General features: G+C 42.8%; 2 protein-coding genes and 1 long non-coding RNA gene across 3 annotated transcripts in view; 1 reads left to right on the forward strand and 2 right to left on the reverse strand.

The window, feature by feature from the left end:
• The window catches only part of LOC109485185 (CREB-regulated transcription coactivator 1-like), a 38040-nt gene extending 36873 nt beyond the window's left edge, over nt 1-1167 (reverse strand). Inside the window, 3 exon segments of the mRNA XM_019788640.1 lie at nt 75-209; nt 344-445; nt 554-1167. Coding sequence (XP_019644199.1) covers nt 75-209; nt 344-445; nt 554-715 — 399 coding nt within the window. The 5' untranslated portion in view covers nt 716-1167.
• A 1814-nt stretch (nt 1168-2981) lies between these two features.
• On the reverse strand, nt 2982-3948 carry LOC109485192. The gene is made up of 2 exons (XR_002141114.1): nt 3783-3948; nt 2982-3290 (listed from the first exon to the last, which is right to left on the reverse strand). It is a non-coding gene; the product is annotated as an uncharacterized LOC109485192 (long non-coding RNA).
• A 470-nt stretch (nt 3949-4418) lies between these two features.
• LOC109485159 (ATP synthase subunit alpha, mitochondrial-like) lies at nt 4419-14475 on the forward strand. Its single transcript, XM_019788601.1, has 12 exons — nt 4419-4597; nt 5618-5696; nt 6699-6868; nt 7455-7628; nt 8158-8324; nt 9218-9366; nt 10472-10623; nt 11970-12194; nt 12657-12764; nt 13076-13220; nt 13747-13844; nt 14090-14475. Exons 1-12 carry the CDS (start codon nt 4538-4540, stop codon nt 14219-14221), a joined length of 1659 nt encoding a protein of 552 aa, XP_019644160.1. The 5' UTR covers nt 4419-4537; the 3' UTR covers nt 14222-14475.
• The last annotated feature ends 4049 nt before the right edge of the window (nt 14476-18524 follow it).

The following is an 18524-nucleotide window of genomic DNA, read 5'->3' on the forward strand; positions in this document are numbered from 1 at the left end:
GGTTAGAGGGTGTGACTCGGAGGGGGTTGGGACACAACAACAGGACACAAACCAACAAGACTCGAAAAGGATATCTGCCTCTTTTCAAACGGTGCCAGTCTGTTGCGGTGTTGAGCTGCTAGCATGCGGGACCTGTCAAAGCCGGGCCTTCGGTCCACGAACCCCGGCTGGGCTCCGCGTTTGATGTCTTCTAAGCTGTGCAGGGCGCCCTGGGCCGGGAGAGAGCAACACAGAACAGGAAGCGGCGTCAGAACAACAAGCTGCCCCAAACAACTTGCACAGAAACGACACTTACGCACTGCGGGGCACGGGCACACGCCGAGCTACACGGACCTTAACGTACCTGTAAATCAATGGCACCGGTCCCTATCTGGTTGACGTTCGGCAGGGAACCGCCACGGTATGCTCCGAGAGCCTGTGCCATCTGCATTTTCTGGTATTGCGCCTGGAAAGAGAAAGAGACAGAGGAGCGCCATCATGGGGGAGGGCGCACAGGAGAGAGCGTTACGAGAAGACTATACTTTAAGGACGTGACCTGGGAATTAGGACTTACCCCAGCACTGGCTCTTGTAGCGCCACTCACTTCCTTCATGATCTGCTCAAAAGCGGCCGTCTCTTCGGCCTGCTTTTGGTTGTGGAGCGCGATTTTTTCACTGAATTTGCGTGGGTTCGCCATGATGGCCGCCCTGCGACAGAGCACAAGCTGTGTTGTCATTCAGGCGTCGTGGGGGGTCACAAGGTTTCTGGCCAATCAACGCCAAGGACGTGCATCACGTGACTTGTGTTAAGCCCAATCCTTTCTCCGCCAAGACGCAAAGCACGTCCCAGCCCATAACAAAAGCCATCTAAAAGGAAACTACACAAACCAACAAATGCCAAATAATCAGCTTGATTAAATGAACAATCGATTTAGAAAACTTGACACCTTGCAATTTGTCACGGTTTTCTTCAACCATCTATTTTTGGATGTTTTCCGACGAAGGTGTGTGTGAGGTCAACAGGTGACATTTTCACTTACCTTTTCAGAACATGTAACATGAACTGCTGTCTGGATGGACCAAAAAGACCTTGATACCGACTATCCTATGATATTTCCATGTGGTCATATTTTTCAATGATGACTAAAGTAATTTTTTCTCTTCTCAATTTACAGCTCACTTACTAGCGACATTTTATTTCTTTTGTTTAATTAATTCATTATGTTGTTTCATTTGCTTATTGCCAAACCTATTTCTTTTGTTTAATCTATGATTAAGGAAGGCCTTTACATACGCATATTAAGCTTTGAACCTCCATATTTCACTGTTACATTCATTTATATTTACTTGTTTATGCATCTGTGTGAGATAAACAAGCAAACGAAACAAAATCAACAGGTTGGTGTGCAGTAGCTGTAAGATGTGGCAGTGTCAGTCGCCTCCTGAATTTTACTGTGCCGTGACCCGGTTTTGAGGCGGGATGATAGTCTAACCAAATTGTGTCTGAAGTGTCAGCCGCCTCTTAAACGTTGTATGAAACTATAGTGGTAAGGATCCTGTGAGATGAGCTTATGTTGTTTCTACTATAGTGGTAACAGTGGTTCATCATATGATGCAGTATTTTGCACTTTTCTCCCTAATTAACAATAAAGACAAAGTCCTTTGAAATGAGGTTCTCTCAGAACATAAAATTTTACGACCATTTACATGTACCTGCTTTGTTATGCATCTTATTTTCCTATTAGGTACCGCCTAGAGAAGTTTATTAACGAAATACAAAATATCATCATGTTGATTCTAATGTGATTATTCTCTAGTAATATAGCACTAGCCTGGCCAGTCCAGGCTTGTTAGCTTTAGTCCGCTCCCCAAGATCCGCTAACAAGGCTGGGCACCAGGCTAATATAGCACACTCTCGTGTATGAATGGTCTTATTAACATTAAGTCGAATATACTACCAAAATTAAGTAACTCGACGGATGAAAGAGTGAATATATTACTAGTATTCTACATTTATATCAAAGATCGAATATACTAAACATTACCGAAACATGGTAAAGAAGTAGTAAAGAAGTGTCTCTAAAGCGTGTGGTAACACGCAACACGCCTGTGTTAATCTCTCACTGATAGAGGCTGATTAGAATCGTTATTATTTAGCCAGACTAAAGGTCAGGTGAAATCCCAGAGAAATCCCGCTTTAGTAGCAGGAGTCCGGTCTGATAAAATGGCTAGCCGCTAGACCTCTTGACCTACTCTTGTATGTGTGTGTGTCGCCTACGCTTATCACCGATGTTAGGCCACGTTGATTTGATTATTTGGACGACATCCTCTGGGAATCCCAAAACTGATGCGAGCGCAAGTTTGGCAAAAAAAATGTTGCCTTCATTATGAAATCTACGGTGGTCATGAAGGTTGAACAAATGACTAAACAAAAATATACTTATGGCAAATAACAGACTCTTCATTTTCGTTTCTTCCCATTTTCTTATTTTCCTATGGAATTATAATTAGTTTTGCAGCTGATTTGTACGATTTACAGTATGGTCGAAAACTTTTTTTGGAAACGGACAAAAATTCATACACGCGCGGATGTCATCCACATAATCAGATCAACATTTAACTAAAAATAAGTCGTCTGGGATTATCCTCCGTCTCCCAAGCGATGGTCCATCTAATAGCTTCTATTTCGGAGCCACCTTCTTAGAATAAATGGCATTATGTAAGATTGGGTTTATGGATAGAAAGTAGCTTTTCCTGTCACCCTATCATCAAACTAACATCAGTGCAATATAACATATAAACATGTGTGGAAATTAGACTCTTTTAAAGGCCGCTCCACTTCAACAGTTTATAGGGACCAAACCTTGTAGGGACAGAGCTTTGAAATCTACGCTTAGATGTTGCCGACACCGATGTGACCAAATAGGTCATATCCAATTGATGTAACACCCTTGGTGTAACGTTAGGGATTGTCTGGGGAAGAAAAGAATAAAACAAAATACGTGAGATGGGACGCGCCGCTGTGGCGTTCTATTTATTGCTGATACAAATTTACAGCCGCTGATCCTAATCTTCACAATTTCCAAACGGGTGGCTTTTCTGTTTGATGTGTCTTTCAGCGCTTTTCTCAGACGTCCACTGGATAACGCTTGTTTTTTCACCCGATGGCATGACAACAAATCTCCACGCATATGTGTGTGACATGGTGTGTGCATGATTTAGGCTTGGTACGCACGTCTTTGAGGTTAGCCTGGAATCCAGTCTCTTGGTCTCTTCCAACGTTCTCTGCGGTACCGTCCCAGTACGTAGCGACTGTTGGAAGCGGAAGACTGGATTTTAGGCTACTTTAAGGTCGGTCATTTTTTATTGCTGATGAGGTGACAACAAGTTTTAGTACAATTTTAACACCTGTTTAAAGCCTCTACCTGTGTATATATACTGTAAGAAGTATGTACCCTACTAATAAGTACATACTGTTTATATGTTGTCTATCGCATATGTAAATCTGCATCCAAGGAACTTCCGACGGCTACATGTACCTGTATGTATCAATGTGTAAACCATTGTAAATAGCTGTATTTTGTAATTTTATCTGTCATATATTTGCGTCTCTTAAAAAATCTCCAGGAAGCTATGCAGACAAATGTGTGTGAAGGTAATGAAAAAATAAAGTATCCAAGTACCACACCCTTCAGTTTGAAAAGAACTGATGATTATCAACCTTTTGGGAACCGGCTTTAGACCTTAGATGACCTTAAACTGAAAGCGGGTTCAAATCCAGCCCCAAGCGATCCTCCCACTCACCTGTTGGCAGCCCACAGTTAACTAGTTGTCATTGGGTGGCGAGAGATTGTGTGATCAAGCTAAGATATTTCAAGAGCTGATCACGCACGCGCACACGAGGTTGAATATCCCGTGTGCCGGGTCATACCTGGGAAACGCCCTGGCATTACACTACGAGATGTTGGTTGACGAAACAATCTACCATTGTGACACTTATTGTATAAGGGGTAAAGAAAATATGATAGAACTTATGATGGTAGCATCAGTCTGGATACAAATAGAAGAAATTATTTATGCAATCAGTCTAGTCACCACTTCAAAATGGTATGGGTCTTTCGTTGTCACTCAAAATCATTGTTATCACTCAAAAGCATTGTTATCATTAAAAATCATCAGTGTTATCACATAAAATCATTGTTATCACTCAAAATCATTGCTAGTGAACCTGAACAATAGTCCAGCGAAATCCTCTGTCAAATAATTCTCCCTGATTGACCTAATGTACTACTAGTATTTTCTCTGTCCATAAAGGAGTCTTGTAGATATTTATGCGAAATCACTGTGTACCAACAAGATCAATGGACTGCACTCGTCACTTGTTTTTCCTCTTTGCAGTTTTAGAAAATACCGGTAGACGTCGCTGTTTCGGGCGCTGCTCTTCCAATCAGCTGATAACGGGTTTCCAGGTTTGCCCGTGCAGGGGTCAGACGGCCGCCATTTTCTTTCGAGCCGGGAAGGGCATTCGAAGAAGGGCATCTCCACAGGTCGTCACCAAAATGCTGTCCGCACGCTTCACGGCAGCTCTCGCCAGGACCGTAACCCGACATGCAGTCAAAGTAAGAACACAGGGGACTACTTTGACGCCTACTCGTGGTTGGGAATCGTGGGAAGCACACGAAAAACGGTGGATTCACACCCGGCATGATGTTCGATACGGGCACCGGGAGTGTGCATGTACCTGCCATGTCACCGTTAAGACTTCAAATTTCGGTCCAAAGCTATGTGTTCTAATCACCATAGGGTTTGAGTATCGACTGGTTTCTGAATAACAATGTACCATGGGCATTAGTTTATATTTTAGTGCATATATCGCCGTGCACCGGTTGTGCTATGGCCACTTCTCTTTCGGTGACCTTTGCAGCTCCAACGAGATAATAAATTTGGATGTAAGAAGGGGGAGGGGGGCGGTTTTCAAACCAACGTGCCCTCGGTAAATACAAATGTAGTTTTCACTGTTTGTCAGCACGGTAGAGTAACCCGGCACTTTGGATTTCAGGAACATGTGTGGGTAAGATAGGTCTGGGGTAGGAAATAACCGTTTACTGAAGAATAGACTTTAAATAGTCTGAAATAATTATGAAGGGCATACATGATCATGTACTAGTAAGCTTTTTGTGTCCTTGTCGATACCCCCCCCCCCCTTCAGTTAGCAGATCTAATTTACCTGTAAAAATCTTAAATGTACGGGACTGAGGGTAACCAAATGGTTAAGCATAGGCTCCTTTTTGTGGTTAGTGTGTTAACATTTTCTCAGCGAAGTTACTTGAAGTAAAGCTTGAATTAAACACAAAGGATTGCTTGGTTACCTTGACCTATATTTTACTGTCTGTTGAATTATGTACATGTAGATTATTTTAGCCAATTGTTTTCTTTATGTCTACATTTATGTCTACATTTCTCTTCCTCCCCATTTTAGCATGTGAGGAAAGGGTATTATATGTGTATTTCAGGAGGTGACCTTTGTCTTGGTAGAAAGGTCAACAAATCACAGCCATGTTGAACCAATCCAAAGTCATAGTGCACCATAGTTGTTGGGCTATTCTTGTGCTAACTTTTCTCTCTGCCCTGTTCTACAGCAGGCATGTCGGGGTGCACCTGCTGCAGCTGTCCACTGCCGGCACCTGACCACGTCACCACGAGTCAGTGCTGCTGGAGGTACGACTGTGTGTTACTGTGAAAGTCTGACTTCATCCAGATCAACAGTTCATGTTGTCATGTGTATATTCTCACTGGGCTGTTTGAGGGTAGACGTACTGCACCTGTGCAAAACCCACAATGTATTGTGCATAGCACTGAACCCTTGTTCGGCGGAGCACAACAATTGTTGTTCTGCACATACAGTACCATCTATATAACACCCTCAGGCCCTGTATAAGTACAATTTGGGGGTATTTCTCGCGCAACGCATCGCACTGCAGCAAAGCGCAAGGACTGCGGAAGTAGCTATGCCACTGCAGGGCAAAAAAATTGGGGGGTGTATGATCTAATTAAGACATGAAATTATCGAAAAATATTGTGCCAGAAATGCCAGCAGGACAAGGGTTAAGCAGAATATCCCATATAAGTTTGTATTCGCGCATATAAGGTTAAAATTCCATCTTCGGTTTCCAAGTATTATGTCTGAGAAGATATCCTCTGCAACAGCCAAAATGTTGATGCAACGACGTTACGTTGATCAAACTTTCAACGAAAACCGTGAAAAATCAGGGTTTTGCGCAGACGCAGTACGTTCTGCCGACGTGCTGGGTAGGGGCCCCCTACTGTCTGACTTGGACCCCTGTGCTATGATTTACCCTCTTCAGGCCGTCACGGTTCTTCAACCCGTATAGCCTACAGGGGTGTTTCTTTTGGGGAGAACCTTGTGACCTGTAAGAAGTCTTTAAAAAAAAATTATTAAGATTTGACTTTAGAATGACATTTGTCCCTGGATAACCAGGAAATAGTGTTGCAGAGGGTTAAGAATGTTAAAATTTTCTTGGGAAAGTACCAGACTGCAGTGATGTCCTTGGGACTGTCTGACACAATGGTGAGAACCCTGTAACTGTAAGTTAAAAACACATTTCATTGATCAGAGAAGTGTAGGCAGCCATAAGATTGAGGAATGATTTTGTATGTTAGAACAGGTGTTCACCAGACTTGATGTTGTAACTTGTGCAGGTACGGCTGAGGTGTCCTCCATCCTGGAAGAACGTATCCTCGGTGCCGCGCCCAAAGCTGACCTGGAGGAGACCGGACGTGTGCTGTCCATCGGTGACGGTATCGCCCGTGTCTACGGCCTGAAGAACATCCAGGCAGAGGAGATGGTGGAGTTCTCCAGTGGTCTGAAGGTAAACATCTACTGTGCTTTGGCCAAATGTCAAGATTGTCTTGTCTTTGGGGTTTAGATAGTCAGCATGAACCTATTGATGAATCTGCTCCACTGGTGATTTCAAGTGAATCACCAACTCAGAACTGTGGAATCTGTACCATCACACACTGGGGCATGCCCCACTCTTTTTTGAAAGGCGTGGTGAGCTCTTTAACGCACTTGGGATGTGGCTGCTCCTCTCCCAAACATGGGACCTCCATTTAATGTCCTATCCGAGGGACATGCCTAACCGAAGCTAGGTACTTAGTACTCATTTCTACCTAAGTGAAGTGAGGAAGTCATGTATAGTGCCTTTCACAAGGACACAACATATCAGGTGATTGAACCCGGGACCTCTTGGTTCCAAACCAGACACTCACCATTACACCACACAGTTTTATATTATAGGCACCAATGAAGAAATGACAAATATGGGCTACTTCATTTGTACTCGGAGCCATTCTTCTAGCCTTTGTTGTCAAATATAGTAGTGGTATGTCAGCTATTAAGAGTTGTTTTCAGAGGTCTCTTGAAACAATACAAAAATGATCTTGTTTTAATTTCAGGGTATGGCCCTGAACTTGGAGCCTGACAACGTCGGTATTGTGGTGTTCGGTAACGACAAGCTGATCAAGGAGGGTGACATCGTGAAGCGAACCGGCGCCATCGTGGACGTGCCCGTCGGAGAGGAGATCCTGGGCAGGGTCGTGGACGCTCTGGGAGAGCCCATCGACGGAAAGGTAACGAGTTAGCGTGTCGATAGAACTTAATCTATCATGCTTAGCAATTTGGCAGAACATCTCCTTTAAGGACGTATTGGTGTATTTAAGGACGACAGGGTTCTAGCTAGGATGTAATTTTAGCATAGTGGCACTGGCCGCATGATGAGGGAGCGAAGCGGAGCTTTTAAAAATTTGAGCTAAAAAAAGAAGCCATTTTAGGGATACCTAAAGGGAAAAAAATGTTATTTCTAAGATATGTACAATGTATCCTTGATTTTTCACGTTTGATCTGGCATTCTTGAACAAAGAAATAGTCACAATGCCCCTATGCTGTATTAAAAATTAGCATAGGGGGAAAATTTAGCGTAGGGGGTCAAAATTATAGCGTAGGGGGCCCCTACGATACTTTGCACTAGCTAGAACCCTGGACGACATTCCGTCAAAAAGTTTTCAATTGTTGTGACAGAGAACAAACTGTCAGCTGCAGGCAAAATTAGGAATATGCAGTTCATCTTTTCTTTCAACTTGCGTGTGTCTTGTTTGACAGGGACCCATCCAGTCTAAGGAGCGGCGGCGTGTGGGTCTGAAGGCCCCCGGTATCATCCCCCGTATCTCCGTCAAGGAACCCATGTTGACGGGAATCAAGGCTGTGGACAGCCTGGTGCCAATCGGCCGTGGTCAGCGTGAGCTGATCATTGGTGACAGGCAGACTGGGTAGGTTTGGCAACTACGTAGTCTGTCAGGGCTCGAAATGATGAGGACATATGCACCTTCCTCGGTGCAGGTAGAATTGGGGCTGTGCAGGTATTTCTCATGTCTACTGGAACATGTAATGTGTTTATATATACATGTAAGTATTTGAATTTGTTATTTGGTGATAAAAGAAATAGTGCCAAATAGGTTTCTGAACTGTATTTGTGCAGGTAAATGTTGTCTGGTTACTTGCACTAGTGGAGGTATGCAGAAAAAGTATTTCGAGCCCTGTATGTATTTACACATGTGCATTTGTAGGTTTTGTAAGTAGACACATTGCAGGAATACATTATGCTAAATGCTTTAATATCTTCAGGTAGCTGATTAGCTGCTTTGGTATAGTTGTCACTCTTATTCTATACTGGTTTCTTCATGTGCTTATTGGTTAATGCTCACTCTGCAACCTGACTATTGTAAAAGTCATAATGCCGTCAATGTCGATATTGTTTCAAATTTGTTGATGCCCCTTTAAGGAACACGCAATCAAGAGTATCCTATAATTTATGAACCAATCAGTTCTAATTCTAAGTCCTTCCATCTATTCTTACTAGTAAGCTACATATTCTACTCAACATGACCTCTGTCCCTCGAACATTAACATGTGCTGAATATAACGTTTTTAGTGTATAGGTAATTGTGCATTAATCTGATTATATGTGTAGGTTTGATGTATTTGTTAAACCACGGTGCCCAATATCAGCCATTACTTCCTTTGTATCCCACTGTATTCACTATTTGTGATGTTTGCAATTCCAATAAAACAAAAGAAATAAAGTAAGTAAGATTGAATAGATTGATGTTTAAACCTTTGTTTATTGATGATGAAGCTTACATAACATTTGTTCCCCCTGCAGTAAAACTGCTGTTGCCATTGACACCATCATCAACCAGAAGGGCTTCAATGAGGCACAGGATGAGAAGAAGAAGCTGTACTGTATCTATGTGGCCATCGGGCAGAAGAGGTCCACTGTGGCCCAGCTGGTGAAGAGACTAACTGATGCTGGTGAGTCTGCACAAGACAAGACTGTTCTAAAGCTTGCCTGTGGTTAGGCCACACAGACTTAATTTTATGGATGACATCGTCTGAAGACCCCCAAACTAGTGCGCGCGGACGAATAAAAAAAAATTCCGGCCAAAAATAAAAATGCTACTAAACCACAGGAATACAAAGCTAGTATTGTGAATTTACGGCAGTACATAGCGACATATACGACAAGCTGGCACATTGTATGTATGTACTGAGTTCTTGAGTCGTGGAGCTTCGGCAGCCTGGGTGCCGTCCTCCAGAGTTACCACAGGCTCCGTATTGTCAACTACCATGGACTACCCAGGCCTAGAGCCAGGTCGGAGGGAGGACGTGATCTTTTTTTTTTTGAGAACAGGCAAAAATCAATGCGCACGCGGATGTCATCCATTAAATTAAGTTGGTGTGGCCTTATGTAGTGTGATGGGACCCAACCAGAGTTCTGCTAACCTCTACCAAGTTTCAAGACACCATAAGAACTGTACATCCACGTTAAATTTATTATTTTTTTTCTTTAACATCCACGTTAAAGTGCACTATTAATCAGAGGTCTTGAATTCCACTGGCCACTCACAGATGGTTTGTTACAAGCCTTGATTTAAAGGCATCCAGTACAATTAGTCCAATACATCCACCTGGACCGGTACGGACCGGAAAAATAGCATCGGTCCGGTCTGAAAAAAACAAAACGTCGGTGGACCGGTTTTTTGGACCGGAACAAAAATTCATACTTGATCATTACACACAAGGAGGTCTGCCTAGAAAATGAACATCCAGCGTTAAAATAAAAGAGATTTACCTTAGTTTCCGTCTCTGAGAACTAGTGAGAAGTGAGATAGGAAACCTACATGTACATGTAGTTATATCATCCATGGTTATATTTGGTGTTCTTTGAAAGATACAGGACAAATTGTCAACACTTTATTCATGTTTCTGTCATTATTGAAGAATTTCAGTAGAACATGTGACGCGCATGAATTTTCAGGTACAGGTACAGGTCCGGACCTGGACCTAAACCTCTGTACCTGATGTTACGAAAAGATACGCAGCCCTACCTTTAACCCTTCCCCTACCTGCTCCTCAGATGCCATGAAGTACACCATCGTGGTGAGTGCCACGGCCTCTGACGCCGCGCCCCTGCAGTACCTGGCCCCCTACTCCGGCTGCTCCATGGGAGAGTTCTTCAGAGATAACGGCAAGCACGCCCTCATCATCTACGACGACTTGTCCAAGCAGGTAAGAACTACAGCTGCCCAGCTTGTAGGGCCTTTTTTTTGTTAGGCTGGAAACTGAACGAAGAAAAACGGTTTCCAGGTAGATAAAGGCAAAAAGTTATGGAAAAAAACAACATTGAAGGACGTGAGGCGAGAAAGTCATGAACCATTCTCAGAATTTATTGCAGACTGTTTACTTAATTTTGTTTTCTCTGTCTTTAGAAATTAGATGTATGTCCGCCATGTATACTGTAACAGGCTAACATAAGGCCATGTTGATTTGATTATATGGATGACATCCGCGCGCGCATGAATTTTCGGCCGTTTCCAAAAAAAAAAGTTTTCAACCATACTGTAAATCGTACAAAACAGTTGCAAAATGAGCAAAGATATACCATAAGTTACAAAAAAATTAATAAAAACTATACCAATGTCGTAGAATGTCAAAATCAAAGGAAAAAAGACGAAATTGTAAAGAAATGAACTTGAAGACTAGATTATTCGCCAAACCATATTCTGTGCCATTTGCTCAACCCTCATGACCACGTAGATTTCATAATGAAAAGAACTTTTTTTTTTTGCAAAACTTTTTTTTTTATTCGCACGCGCGCATCACTTTTGGGGCTCCCGGAGGATGTCATCCATATAATCAAATCAACATGGCCTAAGGTGTACCTGAGCAGATGTAAGATTAAAGTACAAGTAAATTTGCAGGACAGGTTACTACTAGAAGGACTGACTGGACAACCAAGTATAAGAAAGTTTCAGTCCTTCCCATACCAGGTGGTACATAGGGTGGCACCCATCTCTAGTTCAAAAGCCCTTGGGCCACACAATCCCTACAGGAAGAGGCTAGTGTACTGGAAGCAATGTGTGTTAATGTAACAAACTCTTTCCCAAATTCTAAGTGCTAACCAGAGAAAGCAGTATGTACAATTTTTAAAGTCTGACCTGGGCGGGGATTGAACTCGCGACCTACTGAATGCAGGGCAAGCACTTGGCCATTGCACCGGTTAAGCATGGAATAATTTCTGATGACAAAAGTGCTCTTGCCTTTATGATCCGCCTGCTTAACATGTAACACTGTCACATTTTTTGGACCTAAGACTTATTTTAGTGTTACCATTGTTCGTCAGTATTGTAATCTGAAATGTTATTTGCACTTGTAAACGTTAACTGACAATATTTTATATACATTTAATGTAATGGTTTATTACCATTTTAAATTGTTTAATATGACGTTTTATACTGTTTGCTGTTTATGTAATGTCCCCATGTCAAATCAGCCTCTGGCTGCCATTTTTGGGACAGTGTTGTTGTGTTTTTAATGCAAATAAACCATTGATAAAATGGTGTGTGTCGTGGCAGGCCGTGGCCTACCGTCAGATGTCCCTGCTGCTGCGTCGTCCCCCCGGCCGCGAGGCGTACCCCGGAGACGTGTTCTACCTCCACTCCCGTCTGCTGGAGCGTGCAGCCAAGATGAACGACTCGTATGGAGGCGGTTCTCTGACTGCCCTGCCTGTCATCGAGACCCAGGCCGGCGACGTGTCGGCGTACATCCCAACTAACGTCATCTCCATCACTGATGGGCAGGTCAGGACAGACCTAGTCAAAACAAACTCTGCTACTTGATCAATTACTGATGTTGTTTTCGGAAGTTTAGAGTCATGTCCACCACTCGGCATCTTCTTCAAAATGAACTGACAGAGCTAGTGATTTACATGTGAAGGAACTGGTTCCAGTTTGTTCACATGTTGTAAGTGTTCACACATGTCAGTTCTTTGTAGTAACACTGGAGATGTCACTCTAAACTTCCAGAAATAATCTTTGCAAGTTAACCAGTTAGACTTATTAGAAATGTCTTATTTTTTATATTTTTTCCTTGGGTGCCCAACCTCCATGTACCTAGGATTCTGTACTAGCTGTATGTTCACCTATTCAGCCAAAAGAGATAGTTTTGTCTCATGAAATATGATACTCAGCAGTTTGCAGACTGTACAACTGTTTAAACTGTCCAAAATCTGAGCTGAATGATGATATTTTCTTCATTGTTAGATTTTCTTGGAGACTGAGCTGTTCTACAAGGGTATCCGTCCTGCCATCAACGTGGGTCTGTCTGTCAGCAGAGTGGGGGCAGCTGCCCAGACCAAGGCTATGAAACAGGTGGGAACTTGGGCTGTTCAGTAATGTACTGTCTGTAGGGAGATACAAGAAGATTTCAGCACTCAAGGTCGCGGACCAGAGTTTGTTTACAATTTCGTGAGCCGACGGACACACTCAACAGTCACATGAATTTTCCCTGAGTAACCCAAATTTCCCTGAAAATACTACAATCCACAGGTTTTTCTGTAAATTCAAAAGCCATTCGAACAGTTGAACGATCACAGAGCAATGGGGAGTGAAACTTAGCATGACAAGCAGAAGATTTTGGCATCAGTTGATTTATCTGATTGAAGATTGTGTTTGTTTTGTAGGTGTCTGGATCCATGAAGCTGGAGTTGGCCCAGTACCGTGAGGTGGCCGCCTTCGCCCAGTTTGGCTCTGACTTGGACGCCTCCACACAGGCACTGCTGAGCAGAGGTGTACGTCTGACTGAGCTCCTGAAACAGGGACAGTATGGTGAGACAGGCTGGGTTGTTCTGTAGCAAGGAATAAGTTTTGCTGTATCTGATAGACCCAGTACAGGGCCTGAAATCCTTTTTTCTCCATACCTGCACGAGTGATAACATTGAAATTTACCTGCACCACTCAGAATGTAGAAAGTATGGATCATAGTTTCATACTAAAGTCTGTTCAGAAACCATTGCCATCATGTTTTTTTCATATGTGTTAACCATCAGTGGAGCCAATAAAAATCCATATACACCCACATTTGTACATGAAACCAGTACACAGACTGATGCAGATAAATTGCAGGTAGACATCAGAAATACATGTACATGCATAGCTTCAGTATTATCTGGACTTACCTGCACATGAAGGTGGTATTTCCAGCCCTGCAGTAATACTGTATGCGTTTATAAATTCATAAATGAAGAGTGGTTGTTGCTATCTCAAGGGACAAACAACAGTTCCATGCAGACATGGGTAAGTCCAATTTTCCGTAGGAAACCTGTGGTTAATGTTTTTCTCCCCCCTACTCCAGTCCCCATGGCTATTGAGGAGCAGGTAGCGGTCATCTATGCTGGTGTCAGAGGTCATCTAGACAAGGTGGACCCCTCCAAGATCACCAAGTTCGAAAGGGTCAGTTCTGATTGGTCAACTATCCATTGTTAACTTTCTGTGGATCCACAGTTGCTATTTTTCCTGTTCTACTGTCATAGTATGCAGAAGGGGCAGATTGAAAATTTGGTAGCAGGCACACTTCATTCAGATCTATTTTGCATCACTAGAGCACTTTCAAGGCATTTACTTTACCCTCAGGTGTTCATTGCTTCCCATACAAGTTCAACTATTGAGGGTTTGTTTGTTTGTTGTTGTTTTCACAGCTGTTTCTCCAACACATCCGGTCCAGCCACACGGACACGCTAGCAACCATCCGTACCGAAGGCAAGCTGTCGGACGCCACTGAAGAGAAGCTGAAGAGCATCGTCACAAACTTCCTAGCTACCTTCGAGTAACTTTCTCTCACACCGTGTGTAAATCTCGTTACAAAATTAAAGAGTACAAAATATGAAGAAGCTAGTTCAAACAACATCAACTGTTGGTAAGGGTTTGTACCCTGGCATACTTTAAGAGAGGCCATTGGATCTAATCTCATTAAAATGTTAAAGACGCTTTCTACAGAGAGGCCTAGGAAAGAAACACATCCTCATGTGTAATGTATGGAATCCAAATGTTTTATGAAATAAACTCTGGGCCATAGAGACTTGAACATGTTTTCAGCTTGTTTTTCAAACTTGTACAAGCGACAACCTCTTTAAGGTCTAAATGTAGCCCATGTGATGAGCCAATTTTAGAAATACTACAAACTCTATCTGACATGGTAGTATTTCGGGTCTACTTTTATGATTTTTTTTGGTTTTGTCGCCATGGTCACATTTTGACTGCCAAATTGAATGCTAAAAGTTTGCCCTTTTTTTACTCTCCAGCCTGGCCCTTAGTGGGGGTGTGCACTTTATTTGGAAGGGTTACTCCGCCACTTGACCAATCAGGCTCACTAATCATTTTGTGTACTGAGAGCTTCCCTTTGCCATTTTTAGGAAGGAAAGAGACAATTTTCCTGACAATTTGAGCGTCTGATGTCAGTTGTTTGCAAAACATTTTGTAGCAAAAGCTGCCAAGTGCAAAGAATACTAGGTAACAACCGCTTTTTCTTGGTCCCGTTTGTTTCCCCATAGTCATAGACGTAAGTATTAAGGGACTTGCCTAAGCCGACCACTAGGCCATTGCAACCTCGACTGGCACTATTAGGGGCCACAAATCTCTACATATGACAACCACATCATTTTAGGCATATGTCATAAAACAATTTTTTGATGATAACTAGGGAGAAGTCTTTATGAAGTAGCAAGTTAACCATTGATTTTGACAGCACAACCATCTTCGCACAATGTAAAATGGCACTAGCTGGGTCAATGGGATCAGTCTGTCTGCATCTCTATCTTGTTGCCATGCATTTTGTGTGAGAAAACCACTTGTCTAAGAAGACCACTTTTCCTGGGTGGTCATCTTACACAAGTTTGTACTCTACCATCCAGTTATGTGCCACTTGTCCTAGTGAGTATCATTAGCTTTCACAGGTCAGCTCACTAACCCCTAGCTTCATACTAAAACAAGAAGCCATAGGCAACAATTCTCCGTGAAGTATTATATATTGCAACAAAAAGAAGTAGCCATTGGCGACAATTCTCTGTGAAGTGTGATAAATCGAACAAAGAAAAATTGTTTAAATGCGCGTCGGCTCAGTCATCTTAAGACGCAACAACCAATCAGACATGCGAAATGCCGACACGTGACGCGGGATTTGCATACGGGGAAGGGCGCGCGATGCCCGGAATATTTTTGCGTCAATATTCAGCGCCGTGTCTCAAGAGATTAATACCGGGAAACAATTTCTTTTCTTGTTTTGAACGCATAAACATGCATTTACGCTAATCTAGTATGATTCAGGGTTTTTTTTTACCTGCCATGGCCAGATTATCTTAAGATGTGAGTATTGTGTGTACAATCTACAGAAAGAGAAATGTACATCAGGTCCGATCATCCGATTTTCACGTTTCGATTTTTTGGACTCGGCTCATGAACGTATTTGGTTTGGCTCCTGGAATGTGCGAAAGAAATGACTCCCGGGACTGTCTACAGGGAACACTCGCACATTCGCGGTGTATCAGGACAGCGCGACTGGTCGGCATTAGCGCAGTCCCTGCAATTAGTAACAGTTGCACATCAATCCGGCCGAAAGCATGATTGTGTAACACAGGCTACTTCTTCATATACCGGCTCATACTACAAGACGCCTTTACAACTAGCAAATCATTAAATTATCCGATCTACTAGTATGTGTTGTTTACCAGCCCCAGACCACATCCGACCACGAGGCAGAACACATTGATGGGTTGCTCAAAAATATTGTCCATTTTTCCAAAGAGCTGCTCCACTAACACTATGGAGCGGCCCAACCCAAAAAATATTGCCCATGTGTACAGTCAAGCGGCCAGCATGCTCGTTGCTAGGACGACCGGCCAGTTGCTACGTGACTAAATACACGCCGCCACTAGGTCGCCACACCCAACCAGTTTGAAATCGATAGGATTACGTCATCGGTATAAACATTTCCTAATGTTGACCTCTGACCACCCCACATTTCCGTTCCCATCAGCCCGCCGCGACTTACTCCACTTACTACCGGTGACATAAACGGACGACAACATTTCAACGACATGGGGATGTTTAAAAAATAACCATTTACTCCAATATCAAAACAGCTACGGTAAAAATAAAAAGACGTGCATCATCCCGGACATAATGCCACACCACATGCGAAATTACACAGAAATGCGACGTACGGAAGAATGCGTTTTGACTGCAAACATCTTCCAAAAAACTTGACATCTCTTAACCATGGGCAAAAACATCTGGAACCACTTATCAAAACCACCCCGTATCTGCATGAAGTTCCACCCCCACCCCCCACTGCTATTCCAAACAACGCATTTTTCTGGACCATTCCAATTCGCCTCGTAATTGTAGGGGTGCGTCTGCAATATTACATTGACCGCGAAAGCAGCAACGGCAAAAATACACATTCGTGCATCAACACGGGCATGCCCGCAGACGGCGTATAAAATTGCGTGCCGATTACACAAAGAGAACCCAGTGTTTTGACTGCGAACATGAAAAATCAGCCGATCACAACACTCCGTCCGGAGGTCCTGACCTCCTTCACGGAGTAAAAAAGGTGAGTATCACAAAGACTGGTTTGTAGACTGTTACAAATATACACATCTCTAATGGTTTCTCCATTGGAATTTTCTTGCATGCATATTCACTGGGCCTATGTTGTTCTTAACCTTTTAGCTATTTCCAGCAGTAAAAGCCAATACAAACTTGTTGCCAAGTGACTGCCTTTGGAAGTTCAAATGCACCCAAGACCAAGACACTTTTCTTTATCATTTTATGAACGATACAGTGCAATACAGAGTGCTGTGTTTTAAGGCCACGCCGATTAAATTTTATGGATGACATCCTCTGAAGACCCCAAACTAGTGCGCGCGGGCAAATAAAAAAAACTCCGGCCAAAAATAAAAATGCTTCTAAACCACAGGAACACAAAGCTGCTATTGTGAATTCGCGGCAATACTAGTACATAGCAACGTATACGACAAGCCGGTACATACGCTGGCTTTTTGCGGAATTTATGAATCAGCACTGTACATATGTACTGAGCCTGGGTGCCATCCTCCATAGTTACCAACCGCTCTGTGTTGTCACTAACTACTAGTACTATGGACTACCAAGGCCTAGAGCCAGGCCATAGCCTCGGAGGACATGTTCTTTGTTTTTTTTTTTTCGAGAACAGGCGAAAATCAATGCGCGCGCGGATGTCATCCATAAAATTAAGTGCATTGTGTCTTCTCTCTATGGATAACATGTCATGCCCTTTCAATCTGCTAGGTGGTGTGGTTGTGCTGGTCCCTTGGTAGAGGTGTACTAAATTATTTCTTACAGCTGGACACTCTCATCCTGGCAGCGCTGCACATATGTGCCTCTGTCATAGCACATTGTAACCATAGGATCCCCCAACAGAATTGAAACCTTGCCCAGGGAAAGGAACTAGGTTCTGTCCAGAAACAGGTTCAAGTTGGCATTCTCCGCTGCATGAAAGCTTCTGATTGTCTCTAATTGCCTCCACTTGAATTGAACAGTGGAGTGTCACTCAACTGCTATTTTGGGCAGAGTTCACTGGGTAATGTCAAGTCTCCTACATTTGGGGCAGTTCCAAATCATGCTGTTGTTTCTTGCATCACCTCTGTCATGTTAAAACAAGCAGAGTGGAAAAACTGTAGAGTTGAACAATTTGGGTTGCTAAATATTGAATATTGTGAATATATGTTTCTCACAAATCTTCTTTGAAGGGTCCAGCCACAGAATATACTAGTATCTTTGAAGTTATGGTTTAGATTTAACTTATTTTAACCAGCGTTGAAGGCATCCAATTTCAGGGTTACAAATTTAAAAAATATTCTGGATGATGAAATCTGTCAGAGACTTACTGTCAATTCTTAACACATTTCGTAATCATTTCATACTTTTAATAGCTCCCAACAAGCTATGTGAGACGTCTCTTTATTTATTGGGTACCACCCTAAAAAAAAGTGATTACGAATTACGCCAAATTTTCACGCTTATTACGAATAACGTTAAAGTCTCGGAGCTGATTACGACTTTACGATTTGCGGCTAATGTCCAATTACGAATTAC

The sequence above is a fragment of the Branchiostoma belcheri genome, unplaced genomic scaffold, assembly GCF_001625305.1.
Source record: "Branchiostoma belcheri isolate BF01 breed outbred unplaced genomic scaffold, Haploidv18h27 scaffold73, whole genome shotgun sequence".
Lineage (NCBI taxonomy): Eukaryota > Metazoa > Chordata > Leptocardii > Amphioxiformes > Branchiostomatidae > Branchiostoma > Branchiostoma belcheri.